At 40.4% G+C, this 16,283-nt stretch overlaps 1 protein-coding gene across 1 annotated transcript in view; it reads right to left on the reverse strand.

Moving 5' to 3' along the window:
* Gda (guanine deaminase) overlaps nt 1–16,277 on the reverse strand; it is a 77,117-nt gene extending 60,840 nt beyond the window's left edge. Inside the window, exon 1 of the mRNA XM_013018433.1 lies at nt 16,124–16,277. Within this exon, the coding sequence (XP_012873887.1) occupies nt 16,124–16,246 (123 nt within the window). The 5' untranslated portion in view covers nt 16,247–16,277. The remainder of the gene's footprint in view (nt 1–16,123) is intronic.
* Between the last annotated feature and the right edge of the window lie 6 nt (nt 16,278–16,283).

The raw sequence follows: 16,283 nt of genomic DNA on the forward strand, positions 1-16,283 counted from the left end.
TAGTTCCAGAATGATATATATTCTATAAACTATGAATCTTACTTATAATATATATTATATGAATATATTATACATACATATTTATAAGAAAGAGGATTAAAGAGAGAAGAGAATGTGGATGTATATGGGATATTTATTATTTATGTATTTGGGTCAGCAATGGGGCTTGAATGCTGGGCACTTCCCTGAGCTTCTTTGCTCAAGGCTAGCTCTCTACCACTTCCAGTTTTTCTGGTGGTTAATTGGAGATAAGAGTCTCAAACTCTTTCCTGACCAGGCTGACTTCGAACCTCTGTCCTCAGATCTCAGCCTCCTGAGTAGCTAGGATTGCAGGTATGAGCCACCAGTGCCCCCCCCCAGCATGGATATGCATTTATATAAGACACTGTTAAAATTAGGATATATCAATAGCTCTCCTCTATCTCATTCTTCACTTCCAAGGCATTTTCAACAGATTTGATTTTTCTGTTTTCATATATGCAACAAATGTTTCAACCTTTATCCATCCTCCTTTATCCCCTCTCCTTCTATTCTCACCCCAATCCTCAGTGTGGCCTACTGAATTTGCACTTCCCTGTTAAACCTTTTTTTCAATTTTTAAGGGTACACAGTTATTGTTTTTCTTCTATTTTAGCTATTGGGGAACCTTGAGATTATAAAAATTCTTGTCATTATGCATGAGCCTAAAAAGACTCTTATTGTTTATATTTATATTGTTGACACAGGGTTTTTCTATGCTGCCTAAGCTAGTCTTGAACTCTCAGATTCCCTAGTATACTGATTACAGGCATGACTCACCAGGCCTGATAAGAACTCAGTTTAAATTAGAATTACTTTGCAATGCCTTTAAACTGATGAATCAGGAGGTTATCAATAAACTGAATTTGACACACTTGAGTTTTAGTGTGGGGTTTGCTGAGAAAGATTTATTTTCATCATGACTTAATAACCCAAATAGTAGACTGGAAAGAAAAAGATTACTGAGACTAGAGCCACAGGTTCTCCAACACTGCTGACCTAAGCAGACCATGACCTATAATGGATGAGAGGTATTTTTAGAGAGGTATTTTTAGACTCAGGTCATAAAGAGATGGGTAATAACTTCATGGAAAGAAAATATCATTTCACAAGCAGACATGTCAATGTCAACAGTCAAAAAGATTTGGAAATAAAAGATCTCAATTAAAAGGTACAAAGTAATATAAATTACTCTTTTTGAGATAATAAGTAAGTGAAATCAATCAAACAATGCTTCTACTAAGGACAAAAAGCTTTCTGAAAGGTAAGATATAAGGTCAAAGATATATAGGAAACAAAATCTTTAGAGGGATGCTTAGTTTACATGTACTACTCAACCTTAGAAACTGTGTCAGAAGACATGAATTTATCTTTAGTCTTGGAAATTAAATCCATACTACCAATTTAAGTACAGGAAGCAGTTTCTATATCTACTCTTTGATTATCTCAAAGCAGCAGCTTTAGGATTCCAAACATCTATATTAGTTTTGCTTAAATTACTCTTGAAACAAGATTATATTACATTTAATTTTATACTTTGTAAGATATTTACAGAAAGATTTTAGGATAGCCTTGGCAAAGATTAATTTCTCAGGGTAACTATTCATTTAACATTTACTGTATTATTTTTAAGATCCTGTGTTTGCTGGAAGTTATTGGCTGTTTTCTACTTTTTTGTATGTCATCAGTGGGAACTTATAATCACTTTGAATTAAAATGCATGTAAAAAAGAGACATAAATAGCAAACTCTACATGAGAAACAGACAATGAAAGAAACATAAAGAGGGAGAGATCACGTTGATGTGGAGTTGGTACTTGAGTCAATTCATTATTTAATAGTCTAGAGTGTAGCATAGTGGTAGAGCACTTGCCTAGTATGTGTGAAGCTTTGGGTCTGATTTTCATCCAAAATAAAAATGCAAAAAGAAAGGAAAAGGAAGGAAATAAATGATGAGGCCTGGAAGGAAGAGAAAAAAAAGAAAGGCTTTGAACACAAGCAAAATGGAAGACAAGGGGCTCAGAGAGTACCTTCTATCTTTAGTCTGGTTTATGCTGCTAATAACACAATACTATACACTGTGCACATTATAAAAAGAGGCTCATTGTAGCTCATGGTTATAGCCCAAGGTCAAGGACCACATCTGGTAATGGTGCCCAGGGCACCACATGGAAAGAGAACACGTGTGTATATGCATATATCTTCTAGCCTGTCTCTTCTTTATTTAGAGCTACTTCAGTTCAGTGATGGAGTCTTCTCCCTAATTACCTTATTTAACCTGAATCACCTCCCAAGGGACCAATTTCTTAACACCAGGGATACATTAGATATCCACCATCTTAAAACCTGATAATAGGCTAGGAGGGGGGCTAGGAAGGTGGCTCAGTGGTAGAGTGCTTGCCTTGCATGCATGAGGCCCTGGGTTCAATTCCCAGCACTACATAAACAGAAAAAGCTCGAAGCGGTGCTGTGGCTCAAGTGGTAGAGTGCTAGCCTTGAGCTGAAGAGCTGAGGGACAGTTCCCAGGCCGAGTTCAGGCCCCATGACTAGAAAAAAAAGAGAGAGAACCCTTGGATGTGGAGACTCACACATTAGGAAATGTGTCTACGTAAATGGTAGAGTTGGAATCTGAATTTACATTAATATGACTCTAGAAGTCATGTTATTAGTCACTAGCAAAATACTCAGATGAAATATATGTGGCATTTTTTAAGAGAACAGAGGAAGATAAATTTTATTCCAATGGGAGGTGATGGCCAGAGAAACTTTGGGAAATGGGGACATCAAAGCTGAGGCTTAAAGGAAGAGCAAGATTTCATTTTGATACATACAGATGGAATGTAAAATGGAATATGAAAAGGAGGATTAGTCCATGCTTAGAAACTGGCACCAAAAACATGGTTTTTTATATGCTTGGAAACTCTGAGGAACTTACATGGATAACCCTTCATTCATTCATTCATAGCAACACTATTCCACTTGCTGATTGATATGACATGGTAGAAACACTTAGGGAAACATTTGGGTCCAAATAATGTCATGTCTAAAACATCTTTCAAGGTTATTTGGACCATAGAGGTAATGGTAAGCCAGAGATGGCTACAGAAAAGGAGCAAAATGAATTTCTCAAGAATTAGCTCCAAGAGAAGAAGACAGGAGGACAGCAGAGGTACAGCTGGGGACTGAGCTATCGTTAAGACACCAGAGTTTTAACATCCCAGTGAAAAGCCCAGGTTTAGAGAGTCACATCAAGTGAGCCATGATTACACAGAGATTTTTGGCCAGAAAGGAAAAATACAGCCTGTTTAAGAAGACAGATTTGAGCACATCCTCAGCTGTGGCTGCAGCCAGAGAAAGCTGGGACAAAAGCACCAGAGTCAGAGCACGAGAGACTTTTCACTCACCTCCACTGTGAACTGGATGACTAGGAGTGGAAATCACATCCTGCTGGCCACAGACGAGACAGTCCAAAACAGCAAGGGAAAGTGTGAATACCCCACAAAAGACATCATCACTCCTCACAGAATAGCTTCTGGAAGGTAGACCTGAGAAGAATGCCATCTTTGATATTGGCATAAAGCCTGCCAGAACAGCTAGCAGACAACTTGGGCCTGAGAAGCAGCAACTGTGGTGCCATTTTTCAACAGGATAAAAAAATCTGACCACTGACCTCTGCTGAGGGAAATGTAGCCTGCCCAGGAGGAGGAAGCTCTTCCCTGGGAGGGGGCAGCATTCCCCAAGACAAGCACAGCAAGAGGCGGCCCAGCTCCTTTGCAACAAAGACAAGAGGTACAAAGGCTCCATCAAGAGACTGGATAGTGGAGCTCCAGTCACGCAATTGGTTAGGGCGCGGTACTTATAAGAGACTGGATAGTGGACATCAGGGAGACACACGGTCACTCAAATTGGAAATTTCTTTTCTCCTGTTTTTAAACCTCCATTGTTGTTCTATTTATTCCTCAATATACAGCCTCCAGTGATTATTAGGCTTCCTTCTTAATTGTATGAATACTTAATTCAGGCTATAATTTTGATTACTCACTTGTCTATTTTGTCTATGTTGAGTATTTTTACTTTTAGGATTTTTATTTTATACATATTTTTAATTTAATTTTTTTTTCTGAACTTAGGTCCTAGTTTTCTTCCTTCTGTTCCTTTCCTTTTCTGTATTCCTCTATTTTTATTTACACCTCTCTCTATTTTTCATTATATCTCTTCACCTTTTGTATAATTTTACCCCAACCCATTTTCCTTTATCTCTGGTCCTTCCCTCCATCTTCTTTTATTTAGGCCATTGATCCCTAGTAGTGTGTCTGTGAACTAGAATGTATTTGTATCCATTTTGATTGTGTCTAAGTGACTTATTGTGCTATCCCTTCAGTACAGATTGCTTTATCATTCACAAGAGATTTGTCCACTGGTCACAACTATATATAATGCCCACTCCTGAACCACAACACTCCTCCCTAAACAAAGAAAAGTGGAGCTACATGGGGGATGACCTATCTATGATTTTGAACCTCTAAAGTCTATACAACTACAGGGCTCTGGGTTAGTTCTTGTCTTAAAATTGTGTTCTGCTGTGATATTGGAGTTGCTTTCATTTCCAAATGGGCAGAACAAACCATAGAAACACAAGAAAAATGGCCAGTCAAGGAACCTCAACTCCCACGCAAAAGAAACAGGCGACAGAGCTGTCACTGAAAAACCTAGAGATAGTTTTCAAAATGCTCTTCCAACACTACTGCTAAATATGCCAAATGAAAAGACTGAAAGCCTGCACATGGCTATACATGAGTGTGGTGAAGCTAAGCAAAGATTAATAAAGGAGTTCACGGAATCCACAAACAAAAAGCCGAATGAATTCCTACAGAAGGAAACGGAGTCCAATGAAAATATAGCCACTTAGCTAAAAGATTTGAGAAAGAAAATTGAAAGTCAAATCAAGGAAGTAAAGAAGTCCATAGAAGATCTAAAACAAAGCTTTAACAGAAATGGAAGCCATCAAAAATGACCAATTAGAAGGAAGGGAAATAAAAAAAAAACAAAGCAGAAAGTCTTGACAGCTGATTGGATGATATAGAAGTTCAAATCTCTAGAACTGAAGATAGTCTAGACTTCATAGAGAAAGAACAGACAATTATTCAAACAAGCCCAAGAAACATGATATATCTTTACAAAAGTTGCAAGACACAACCAGAAGGCCTTATTTAAGGCTAACAGGTATGGAGGAAGTTCTAGGGAAGGAAGCTAAAGGGACAGGAAACACATTTAACAGAATATTAACAGACAACTTCAACATCCAAAAGGACAAGCTTGTTTAGATACAAGAAGCCTTTAGAACCCCAAACACACCAGGACATCCCACTGACCCATTGTAATCCACATAGGATGAATAGAGATCAAGGAAAGGATCTTTAAAGTCCGGGAGAAAAGATCAATCACCTATAAAACAAAACCAATCAGAATAACTAGATTTCTCAGCAGATACCAGGAAAGCAAGAAGAGCCTGGAGTGAAGTATATCATGCCCTAAAGACAAAAAACTATCAACCAAGAATAGTGAACCCAGCTTCATTAGCAGACCAATAAAACCTCCCACAGCAAAGGAAAACGAAACAATATATCTTCATCAAACCAGCATTACAAAAGATACTTAAAGACATCCTAAGCATAGAAAACCAACAAGAACACAATATTGGCAGAGGAGCAATCCCTAAACAGAGAGCCAAATAATTATAGTAAGAATTTATGAGGCACAGCCCCTAAAAAGATGGATAACATGGCAGGAACTAAAAAAAACACCTCTCAATTCTAATTCTCAATTTAACTCTCGAATTTAATGACATAGATTGACTAATTGGATTAAAAAAACAAGATCCATCTATTTTCTGTCTTCAAAAGATACAGCTTGCCCACAAAAATAAACATATTTTGAAAGTGAAAGGCTGGAACAAAAGCTATCAAGCTAGTGGCCCCCATAGGCAGGTCAGAATCGTAATCCTAACATCAGATAAAATAGACTTCAAATTAAAATTAGTCAGAAGAGCCAAAGCACATCGCATATTAATAAAGGGATCTTTTCTACAGGAGGCTATAACTATTCTAAATATCTCTATGCCAAGTGCTGGAGCACCCAAATTGATCAAACAAACACTACTTAACCCAAAGTCACACATAGATCCAAACACATTGATTTTTGGTGAGTTTAACACACCACTGTCATCTCCAGATAGATCAACCTGGCAGAAACAGAACTCAACAATTGCATAGAACAACTAGATTTAACAGATATCTACAGACTATTTCACTCAGCAGCATCAGAATATACATTCTTTGTGGCAGCACATGGAACATCCTCCAAAATAGATCATATTTTAGGTCACAGAGCAAATCTGTGCAAATTCAGAAATTTTGAAATTATTCCCTGCTTTCTCTCAGACCACGATGGAATAAAATTAGAGCTCAACACCAAAAGCCACCATTGAAAATTTTGTAACTTACAACACATTGGTGACTCACCAGTGGGTCACTGAAGAGATCAGGAAGGAGACTCAAAAACGTATACTAACTTGACAGACCTTTAACAAATCTGAACAATAAAAGAAGCGAGCACATCCAAATAAGTAAAACCAGAGATGAGAATGGGAACATCACGACAGAAATAAGTAAGATCAGGAAATTATATAAGTGCATGATTATATATAAAATTTATAATTTTATAATTATATATGAAATGTATAATCATACATAATTAGAGAATATATGAAATATATAATAATAAAATTATAACGATATAAATTATATGTAAAATTATACTGTGTAAACCTTTATGCTAATAAATTCAAGAATCTGGAAGACATTGAAGAATTTCTAGCAAATATTGATAAATCCAAACTAAACCAAGAAATCTAAATCAAATAAATAGACCCATGGCAGATGTTGAAAAAGAAACAGCAATAAAATAAAATAAAACAGCAAAAAAATACATGATAAATCGAGGACCAGACAGATTCACAGCTGAATTTTACAAGGCTTTCAAAGTAAAACTCACTACCAAACTCAATCTATGAAGCCAACATATCCCTCATCCCCAAAACAGATAAGGACTCGTCAGTGAAAGAGAACTATAGGCCCATCTTGTAATGAACTTCTCAATAAAATTCTGGCCAACTGACTTCAACAATTAATCCAAAAAAATCATACATAATGACCAAACAGGGTTCATTCCAGGGATGCAAAGCTAGTTCATTATATGCAAGTGAATTAATGTAATTCAGCACATCAATAGAAGCAAGGACAAGAATCACATGATCATCTCAGTAGATGCAGAAAAAAGCATTTGACAAGATCCAACACCTTTTTATGATGAAAGCTCTGGAGAAACTAGGAATCCATGGAACATTCCTCAATATAATAGAGGCTGTGTATGACAAACCTACAGCTAGCATTATACTTAATGGCAAAAAGTTAAAAGCCATTTCCTCTAAAATCAGGAACTACACAAGGAAGCACACTCTCTCCACTCTTCTTCAATATAGTATTAGCATTCCAAGCCAGAGCAATAAAGCAAGAGACAAACAAAAATAAAGGGGATCCAACTAGAGAAAGAAGAATAACTCACTCCTCTTTGCAGATGACATGAGTCTGTATTTAAAGAACTCTATAAATTCTTCTCCCAAGTTACTTGAGCTGATCTGAAACTTTGGCAAAGTAGCAGGATATAAAATTAACTCATAAAAATCAATAGATTTTCTGTATGCCAACAATGAGAAGAGTGAAGCTCAAATCAGGAAAGCAATTCCTTTTGTAATAGCCTAAAAAAAAACAAACCTAGGAATTAACTTAACCAAAGATGTGAAGGAACTCTATAACGAGAACTTTAAAAAGCTGAGAAAGGAATTTAAAGCAGATTTAAGGAAGTAGGAAAACCTCCCATGCTCCTAGATTGGGAGGATTAACATTGTGAAAATGGCAATACTGCCCAAAACTACAAATTCAATGCAATATCAATCAATAGCCTCCACCAAAATTCTTTAAGGTAATAGAAGAAGCAATCCAAAAATTCATATGGAATAACAGAAGACTCTGGTTAGTAAAAATAGTTCATAGCGGGAAGAACAGTGCTGGAGGAATATCAACACCAAACTTCAAACTCTGTTATAAAGCCGTGGTTATAAAAACTGCTAGGCACTGTCACATGAACAGGCCTGAGGACCAATGGAATAGAAATAAAGATCAAGAAATGAACCTGCAGACCTGCCCCCCTATCTCTGACAAGGGAGCCAAAAGAACAGGATGGAAGAAAGACAGCCTCTTCAACAAATGGTGCTGGCAGAATTGGCTATACATGTTTACAAAGTTGAAGTTAGATCCTTATATATCACTCTGCACCAGAATCAACTCCAAATGGATTAAAGACTCAATGTAAAATCAGATATCCTGAAAATATTATAGGAAGGAATAGGGGAAACACTAGGGCTCCTTGGCACAAGTCAAAATGTTCTCAATAAAGAATCACAACAAATCAAAGAAAGATTGGATAAATGGGATTGCATGGAATTGCAGAGCTTCTGCATGTCAAAGGACATAGCTCACAAGATCAATAGAAAGCCCACAGATTGGGAGAAGATCTTCACTAGCCATACAATAGACAAGGGTCTCATATCTAAAATAAATTATAGCTCAAAAAATTAAACCTCCTAAAAACAAATCCTCAAAGAAACAACCATCTCATTAATAAGTGGGCTAAAGACTTAAAGAGAGACTTCTCTGAAGAGGAAATAAGAATGACCAATAGACACATGAAGAAATGTTCCATATCTCTGGCTATGAAAGAAATGCAAATCAAAACAACTTTTAAATTCCAACTCACTCCAGTTAGAATGGCCATTATCAAAAAAATTAATAATAACAGATGCTGGTGGGGATGTGACCAAAAGGGAACACTACTAGGCTGTTGGTGGGAATGTCAACTTGTTCAGCCCCTCTGAAAAGCTGTGTAGGGGTTCCTCAAAAGGCTAAACACAGAGCTCCCCTATTACCCAGCAGTTCCACTCCTGGGCATTTACCCAAATGACCACAAACAAGGCCACACCAAATCTATCAGCACAACCATGTTCATTGCAGAATTATTTCCCATAGCTAAGCTGTGAAATAAACCCAGATGCCCCTCAGTAGATGAATGGATCAATAAAATATGGTATATATACACAATGGAATTCTATGCCTCCATCAGAAAGAATGATATCGCCCCATTCATAAGGAAATGAAAGACTTGGGAAAAAAAATCTAGTGAAGTAAGCCAAGCCCAAAGAAACATAGGCTGCCTGGTTCCCCTCATTTGTAATAATTAGTATATGTCTGGGATAATTCTAGCAAAGAATCACAGTAGCTCAATAGCAATGTACATATGACCTTATAAAATAATGCTAACTGAAATGAACTACAAGATGTGGAAATGAGGTTGCTGTTTTGTTCTTCGTGTACTGTATGCAGTCATTTCTTTTTCCTTTCATTTTTAATTCCCCCCTTTGGTTTACCCTCTGTTGTCACTGCTCTTCATTTCAGTACCCTCTGTAATGTATATAAGTTTATCTGATTTGGGGATGGAAAGGGGAATCACAGAAATGGTGAGACAAAGGACAAAGATACAATGCAACTGCAACAGTGATACTCACAAGACACCACATTAGAAGTAAACCTTACAGCTTAGGAGAAAGTCTGTGGGGAGGGATAGCATGAGAAAATGAGTGTTGGGGTAAAAATGTTCAACAAGAATTGTACCCATTTCCTTATTTATGTAGCTATAACCCCTCTGTATATCACCTTTACAATAAAAAAAGAAAAAATAATTAGCTCCAAGAAAAATAGTATTCAATCTGGGTACCGGTGGCTCACACCTGCGATCCTCGCTACTCAGGAGGCTGAGATCAGAGGATTGCAGTGTGAAGCCAGCCCAGGCAAGAAAAAGCAAGAAATGGTGCTGTGGCTCAAGAGGTAGAGTGTTAGCCTTCAGTGAAAAGAAGCTCAGGGACAGAGCCCAGGCCTTGAGCCCCAGGACTGGCAAAAACAAAAAATTAGCATTCAACAATATTGGAATACTGGGAATACTGGGGAAAAGAAGAGAAAATGGGATGTTCCTGTAATATTTTTAGCCAAGAGACAACACAGGGCTGGGCAGGGGGAATGGCAGCATGGACAGTCCAATGGAAAAGTGACTGAGCTTCACTACTGATGAGAGTACCTGAAAAAATGCTGACCATTTTGGCCAACAAAAAAATAGGAAGCTGGGCACAGTGACTCCTGTAATCCTAGCAGTGAAGGAGCTAGAGATGAACAGTTTGTGATTCACACGCAGCCCAAGCAAAGAAGCTCTTGAGATCTCATTTCAACCAATAAAAGCTGGATATGCTCAGCCTGTCTGTGTCATACAAGCGACAGAGAAAAGCATAAACAGGAGTATTACGGTCCATTCTCACCTGGTATAAATGTGAGACCTTATTTAAAAAAATAATAACAAATGTAAAAAGGGCTAGGAGTATGGCTCAGGTGCCAAGGCCCTAAGATTCATATCCTGTCCTGCCAAGAAAAAAAAAAAGAAGAGAAAGAGAAGGCTCCAGTCAATCCTTTCAAAAATATTGTAAACAGTAATGGGTTTAACAGGAGTCCTTCTAACTTCCCTCCTTAATTCTTTAATAGCTCTTCCCTTTTTGGGTGGCAATCTACGTGCTAAGGAGAGGAGGCCTTACCTGAAAGAATTAATTACTAAATGATCTTTTCTGAGCATTTCTATAAATTCGCCCATCTTTGTCTGGGATGTTCATAGTTATCACTTAACACAGAGAATTTGCAGAAGAGTAATGTAAAGCAGTTGCCCTGAGGAGGTGGAAGCCATTCAAGATGTGTTGTAGAAGACATGCCTTAACCGAAAAACACCCAAAGCCCAGCCTCACAGACCCCACGTCCCTCCCTGTGAAAGAAGATGGAGTTCTGAGGCCCTTGTCCCTCCAGCCTCTTCAGGGCTACCTTTGAATAAATCTATTCCTTTCTACACTCACTGCCCAACTCCTGGAACTTGAGTGGTGATGGGCAGTGCCAACCTTTAATGCCTGATAGCAATGTGAGTCTTTATAAAGCATTTTACCGTTGATGGCTGATGCATGGAATTCCAGTACTCTGGGCAGGATGTAGAGAAAGGAGAAAAGAGAGTTTGAGGCCAGTTTAGGCCACAGAGCTGTCTCAAAGTTTAAAAGAAAGAAAAGAGGGAGGGAGGGAAAAAAAGGAAGTGGGTGAGAAGGAAAAAAAGTGCCCAACTAACAGAGGTTTAGACAGTAAGTATCTCACAGAGAACCCAAAGCTAGGCAGTTGTACAGATCGTGACATGGCACAAAGATGTCAGAGACCAAGGTGCTATGTCAGAAATCCTTCTCACATATGATGGTAGCAGCTCCATGTATCTTTATTTTTAATCCCAGAAGCTTCTGAGGAGACTTCTGCCATGTCAAAATGTCATCACCTGCCACCCTTCGCCGTGGGAAGACCTATCTGGTTAAGGGCCTAGGACACCAATGGTCAACTTGCACGGTGATGTGTCCATATGCCACGCATGTTACAGATTGATCAAATCCAGCATGTGTTAACTTTAAAAAAAAAACCAGCATGGCTATTTAGAGTGAGTAACATCGTGACATCACGTACAAAGAGATTTCTTTCTACCAAACAGAAATCCGCATGATGATTCTGTGGCATGTGGGCATGAAACCTGCTTTTGATGGGAGCTCTGTTCCTATTTCAGCAGCCTCAGAAGGATGGCTTAGCCCAGTTTTCCTCTCCAAGATGAGTGGGGTATCCAGAGTTCTGAACCTGGCAACAGGGATCTTCCTCCTCCCAAGCAGAAAGGAAATTCAGAACCAGTAGGCTGTAAGAGCTCAGGCTAAGCAGACAATCTGCAAAGCAAGATCGGCAGTAGTCTCAGGTGAAATCAAGCTATGGCCTCTCATCAGGCTTGGAGGTGATGAACGTTGGGCCCCTTCCCCTTGTCAGGGCTAGTTAGCCTTGTTCTGCAAGTCAATGCAGCTCAGGCTACTTCCTCTGCCTAGAAGAACCTTCTCCACCTCAAATCACAGCTACCTTACAGATGTGACTGTAATTCGCCCTTCTGATCACTATTTTGATGTCACTTCAATTGAGGGAAGCCCTTCCTCACCTCCAGACTAGCTCATGTCCTGACAGGTGATAGGAGAGTCCATGAATGTGTTACTAGATTATCGACCTTCCTACGGGGGAGGTTTTACGCTTTATTCGTTGATTGACCTCCAGTGATGAATCTGGTTAGAGACTCAGGAAGTAACCCACTTTTATTACAGCAAACAACCTTAGCAATGTGGCTAACATGTAAGCGTTTAAGATAAGGACTCAGGGAAGCAGCTACTACAGTAGAGAGACCATGGCCTTTGGCCCATAGTTTGAAAGCCAGCTATACCACCACCCTCTCTAGATGCATGATCTCTCAAATCTCAGCTCCGTCATCTGTAAGGGGAATAACAATGGCACCGATCAAGATGCATTGTACACATAAACTGCCTTGTTACATGGCAAAAATATTCAATATGTAACCTAAAATTAAGATAAGTTAGGGAAGAGGTGGGTTGGGAGGGGGGTTGGGAGGGGCAGGCCAGAAGGTTGAAATGGGTGACACTGATCAAGATGCACTGTCTTCATAAACTGCTCTGGAGAAATGCTCCTGAGCTCTCTCTTCCCAGGTGCGTCTTTGAGGGGATGAGTTGATGGACAGCATACACAGCTGAGGTCTAGCATCTGGTTCCCCCCCCACACACACACACCCGTTCCTTGTAAGCTGTGGCTACCTTTTCTGTACTTGGCCTACAGAAGTACCACCACAGGGAAGCACGCAAAACACTATAGAAAGCCAAAGGTTTAAGGATTTGGTCAAAGCAATAGAAGAAAAGGGACAGAAAAAAAAACATGGTGCACACTAAACATCCACTGTCAGGCAGTTTCTTATATTAGCTCCTTCAGTCTCCGATTCAATCTCATTACTCAACAAGTTCAGGGAATTTAGGTGTCTTGTTCTCTGACTCCAAGTAAATAACTGTAAGTAACTGGTGGAAACTCCTACTTCAACCCAGGTCTTTGATTCTCCATAGGATTTGCTTCTGCCCCCACCCTGGGGCACAAGTTCTAAAAACATCCCTCTTCCTCCTTCTTGTCTCTGGGTAAGACTGTTCCCAGACATCTTGATCTGCCTTCAAAGTCATTCTGACCCTAGTACATGTAGGAAGAAGCAGGTACATTAGTAATATTTCCGTATGCTGCGTCGCAAGATTAATTAAATATTTGCAAATGAATTGTCCATGTTGGAGACTTTTTTTTAAAAAGCTGCATGCTGCTTAACTGGGAAAACTCCTCTGAATTGAAGAGGCCCAATCTCAGGATTGGAGAAGAATTTTTTCAAGCTCATCTAATTTAGAATGAGCTTTATTTGATGAATCAAGCATAGTTGCTCATCACTCTTTTCTGTGCTTTGAAGTGAGGGCTGCAGTCTAGAAGGAAGGAGTATAGAGAAACCTGCACCCCCTCTCTCGGAGATGATGCCCGAGACCTGGGTTCAAAAACAAAAAGTGGTCTGGGTGCATCTTACCCAGCTGGTCTCATCACACAACTCACAGATCAGAGTGACTCCAAATGTAATCCACACACTCTCTGGCTGGAACACCTGGGATATTTGTTACAATTCATGTTCTGGAGCCACACTAGGCTTGTGGATTCAGAATCTCAGAGAAAGGAACTCAGGAATCAGCATTTTAATATCTACCCTCTCCTGTTCCCAATACTCACCCCAGGAATGAACTCATTCAAAATTTAAAGATCATGATGATCCCGCATATTCATTTATTTATTTCAAAGGGATATTATTTTCTTCTCTGAGCCTTCAAAAGCTTTAAATAATAGATAGACAATACTAGATAAAGCAACTTATCCAAGCAATTATAAAGGCAAGGAGTTTTCTGTTTCAACATGAAGGATATCAAACCTTGAAATATCTATCACACACTCTCTTTTAAACACTCGCTATCAATCCACTGACCAGGGAGTTTGAGCTGTAGATCTAAGCCATTCCATTAGCTCACCTTTGCAGTCAATTCCTAGTTAGTTTTATCATGGGAAGGAAGAGCACATTCTCTAAATTTATAGTCTCAGTCAGCTCCCTAGTTAGGAATAGAGTTCCTGACTCAACCATTAATTGTATGTTCAGGACACTTATCTTCTTCATCTGTCCTACTATCAGTAGAGGTAAAATTTTAGATAACTTCTTTTCTCCCTCTTCTCCACAGTTAATGCCAGTCCTCAAACTCACTATCTTGAACACTATCCTACCGATCAGAATTGAATGGGGACAATCAATGAGAGAGAAAAGGAAGAGAGGAAGGGGAGGGAGAGAGGGAGTGTGGGAGGAAACGAAGGAAGGAAGGAAAGAAGGAAGGAAGAGAGGAAGGAAGAAAGGAAGAGAGGAAGGAAGGAAGGAAGGAGGGAGGGAAGGAAGCAAGGAAGGAAGGAAGAAAAGAAGGAAGGAAGGGAGGAAAGAGGGAAAGAAGGAAGGGAGAGGGGGAGGGAGGAAGGAAGGAGAGAGGGAGGGAGGCAGACAGACAAGAGAAGGGAAGGGAAGGGAAGAAGGAAGATGGGTTAAGCCCTGAACAGCTCTTGCTAAGACTAACACTTCAATCTCTGATAGAGGATTCAGGGACATAAGTCCCTGAAACTTGACTCATATCTCCATACAATGGTTCACTGTCTAAGGGTTTCTACCTGCATTCATATGAGCTTAAGAGTTTTATCACCTTGGAAACACAACAGCAGGATCTCCAAATATGCAGAGAATTTTTTTTAAGCATCGTAAGAAAACAAGGCTTGTTTACTGCACCCTGCACCCGTACCCCTCCTTCCGAACGTCTGAGTCACGACTCAAAGCTATCACTGATTCGGAGGCCTCTTTGATCAGGAACAGTGTCTTGAACCTGACAAATCACACACTTATGTACTTCGACCAAACCGATGGTTGGAAAACATTTCAAAAAATTATCCTATTCCCATATTTATTTTTTTCTTGTATAAACAGAGTGGCTTCCCTTATCCAAGTGGCCAAGCAACAATTGCTAATACAGTCACCAACTCTGCGGACAGGGCGGTGAGGATTAGCCATCAGGTTACCTGTGCTATTTGTAGAAGAAATTCTGAGGGAGGAAGAAAAACCAAAGTATGGAAGAAGATAAACTCATAGAAGACATTTTGGACCTTAAAATGGAAGTGCTTGTTTTGTTGCAAGTCGCTGTGTGTGTGTGTTTGTGTGTGTGTGTGTGTGTGAGAGAGAGAGAGAGAGAGAGAGAGAGACAGACAGAGACAGAGAGAGAAAGAGTGTGTGTGTGTGTAAGAGAGAGAGACAGAGGAGAGACAGATAGGAAATAGAGAGGAGGGGAGAGGGAGAAAGGGAGAGGGAGAGAGGGAGAGAATTTCTCTAGGACCATCCTTTCTAGTGTTACAAGGAGTTACATCCTGTGTCATTAGTGCATTTTGTCTGTGGAATGATCTGCAGGAAGAAACCAGTCCCGGGCTTACTCTGTGTACTCAACTTGGTAAATAACCCTGACACATGACCTCTCTCCTCAGTCCGTTCTTTCACAACAAATCCGGCCTATTTCATGGGGCATCTACCTTGTGCCAAGCACAGAGAGCCGCATGCTGGTGTATTGGAGATGGGGAGCATGGGGAGGGGGGTTCCCTCGCTTTCCACCCTTCCACAGCAGCCCTAGCTGTTGAAGCCTAAGGGGTGTGGGTACTTCAGGGTCTCCCCCGCCCCATCCCCCTGGTTTCCTGGCTTTGGGGTTACTCATGACTCCCTGAGCCCATCGGCCACGCGTTCCCCAAGTTCAACTCCGGATCCCAATAAGGCGCGCGCTGGGGAGCGAACCCCAGGACCGGGTAGCGGCGCTTGGCGCTGTTCTTCTCCTGGGGTCCTGACCAGGAGCGAGTGCCAGCCCCCACCCCACTCCCTCCCCTCCCCCGGCCCCGAACCCGCAGCCTCCTCACTTTGCCGCCGTCGCTCACGCCCAGCAGGTGATCCCGGAGCACCTCCATGGGGCAGGTCGGGGTGGAGTGGACGAAAGTCCCGCGGAAGATGTGCGCCAGGGGCGCCACGCGGGCGGCACACATGTCAGCGGCGGGGCGAGGCGCGCGGGGTCCGGGAGGG

This window comes from Dipodomys ordii, unplaced genomic scaffold (assembly GCF_000151885.1).
Source record: "Dipodomys ordii isolate 6190 unplaced genomic scaffold, Dord_2.0 Scaffold40, whole genome shotgun sequence".
NCBI lineage: Eukaryota > Metazoa > Chordata > Mammalia > Rodentia > Heteromyidae > Dipodomys > Dipodomys ordii.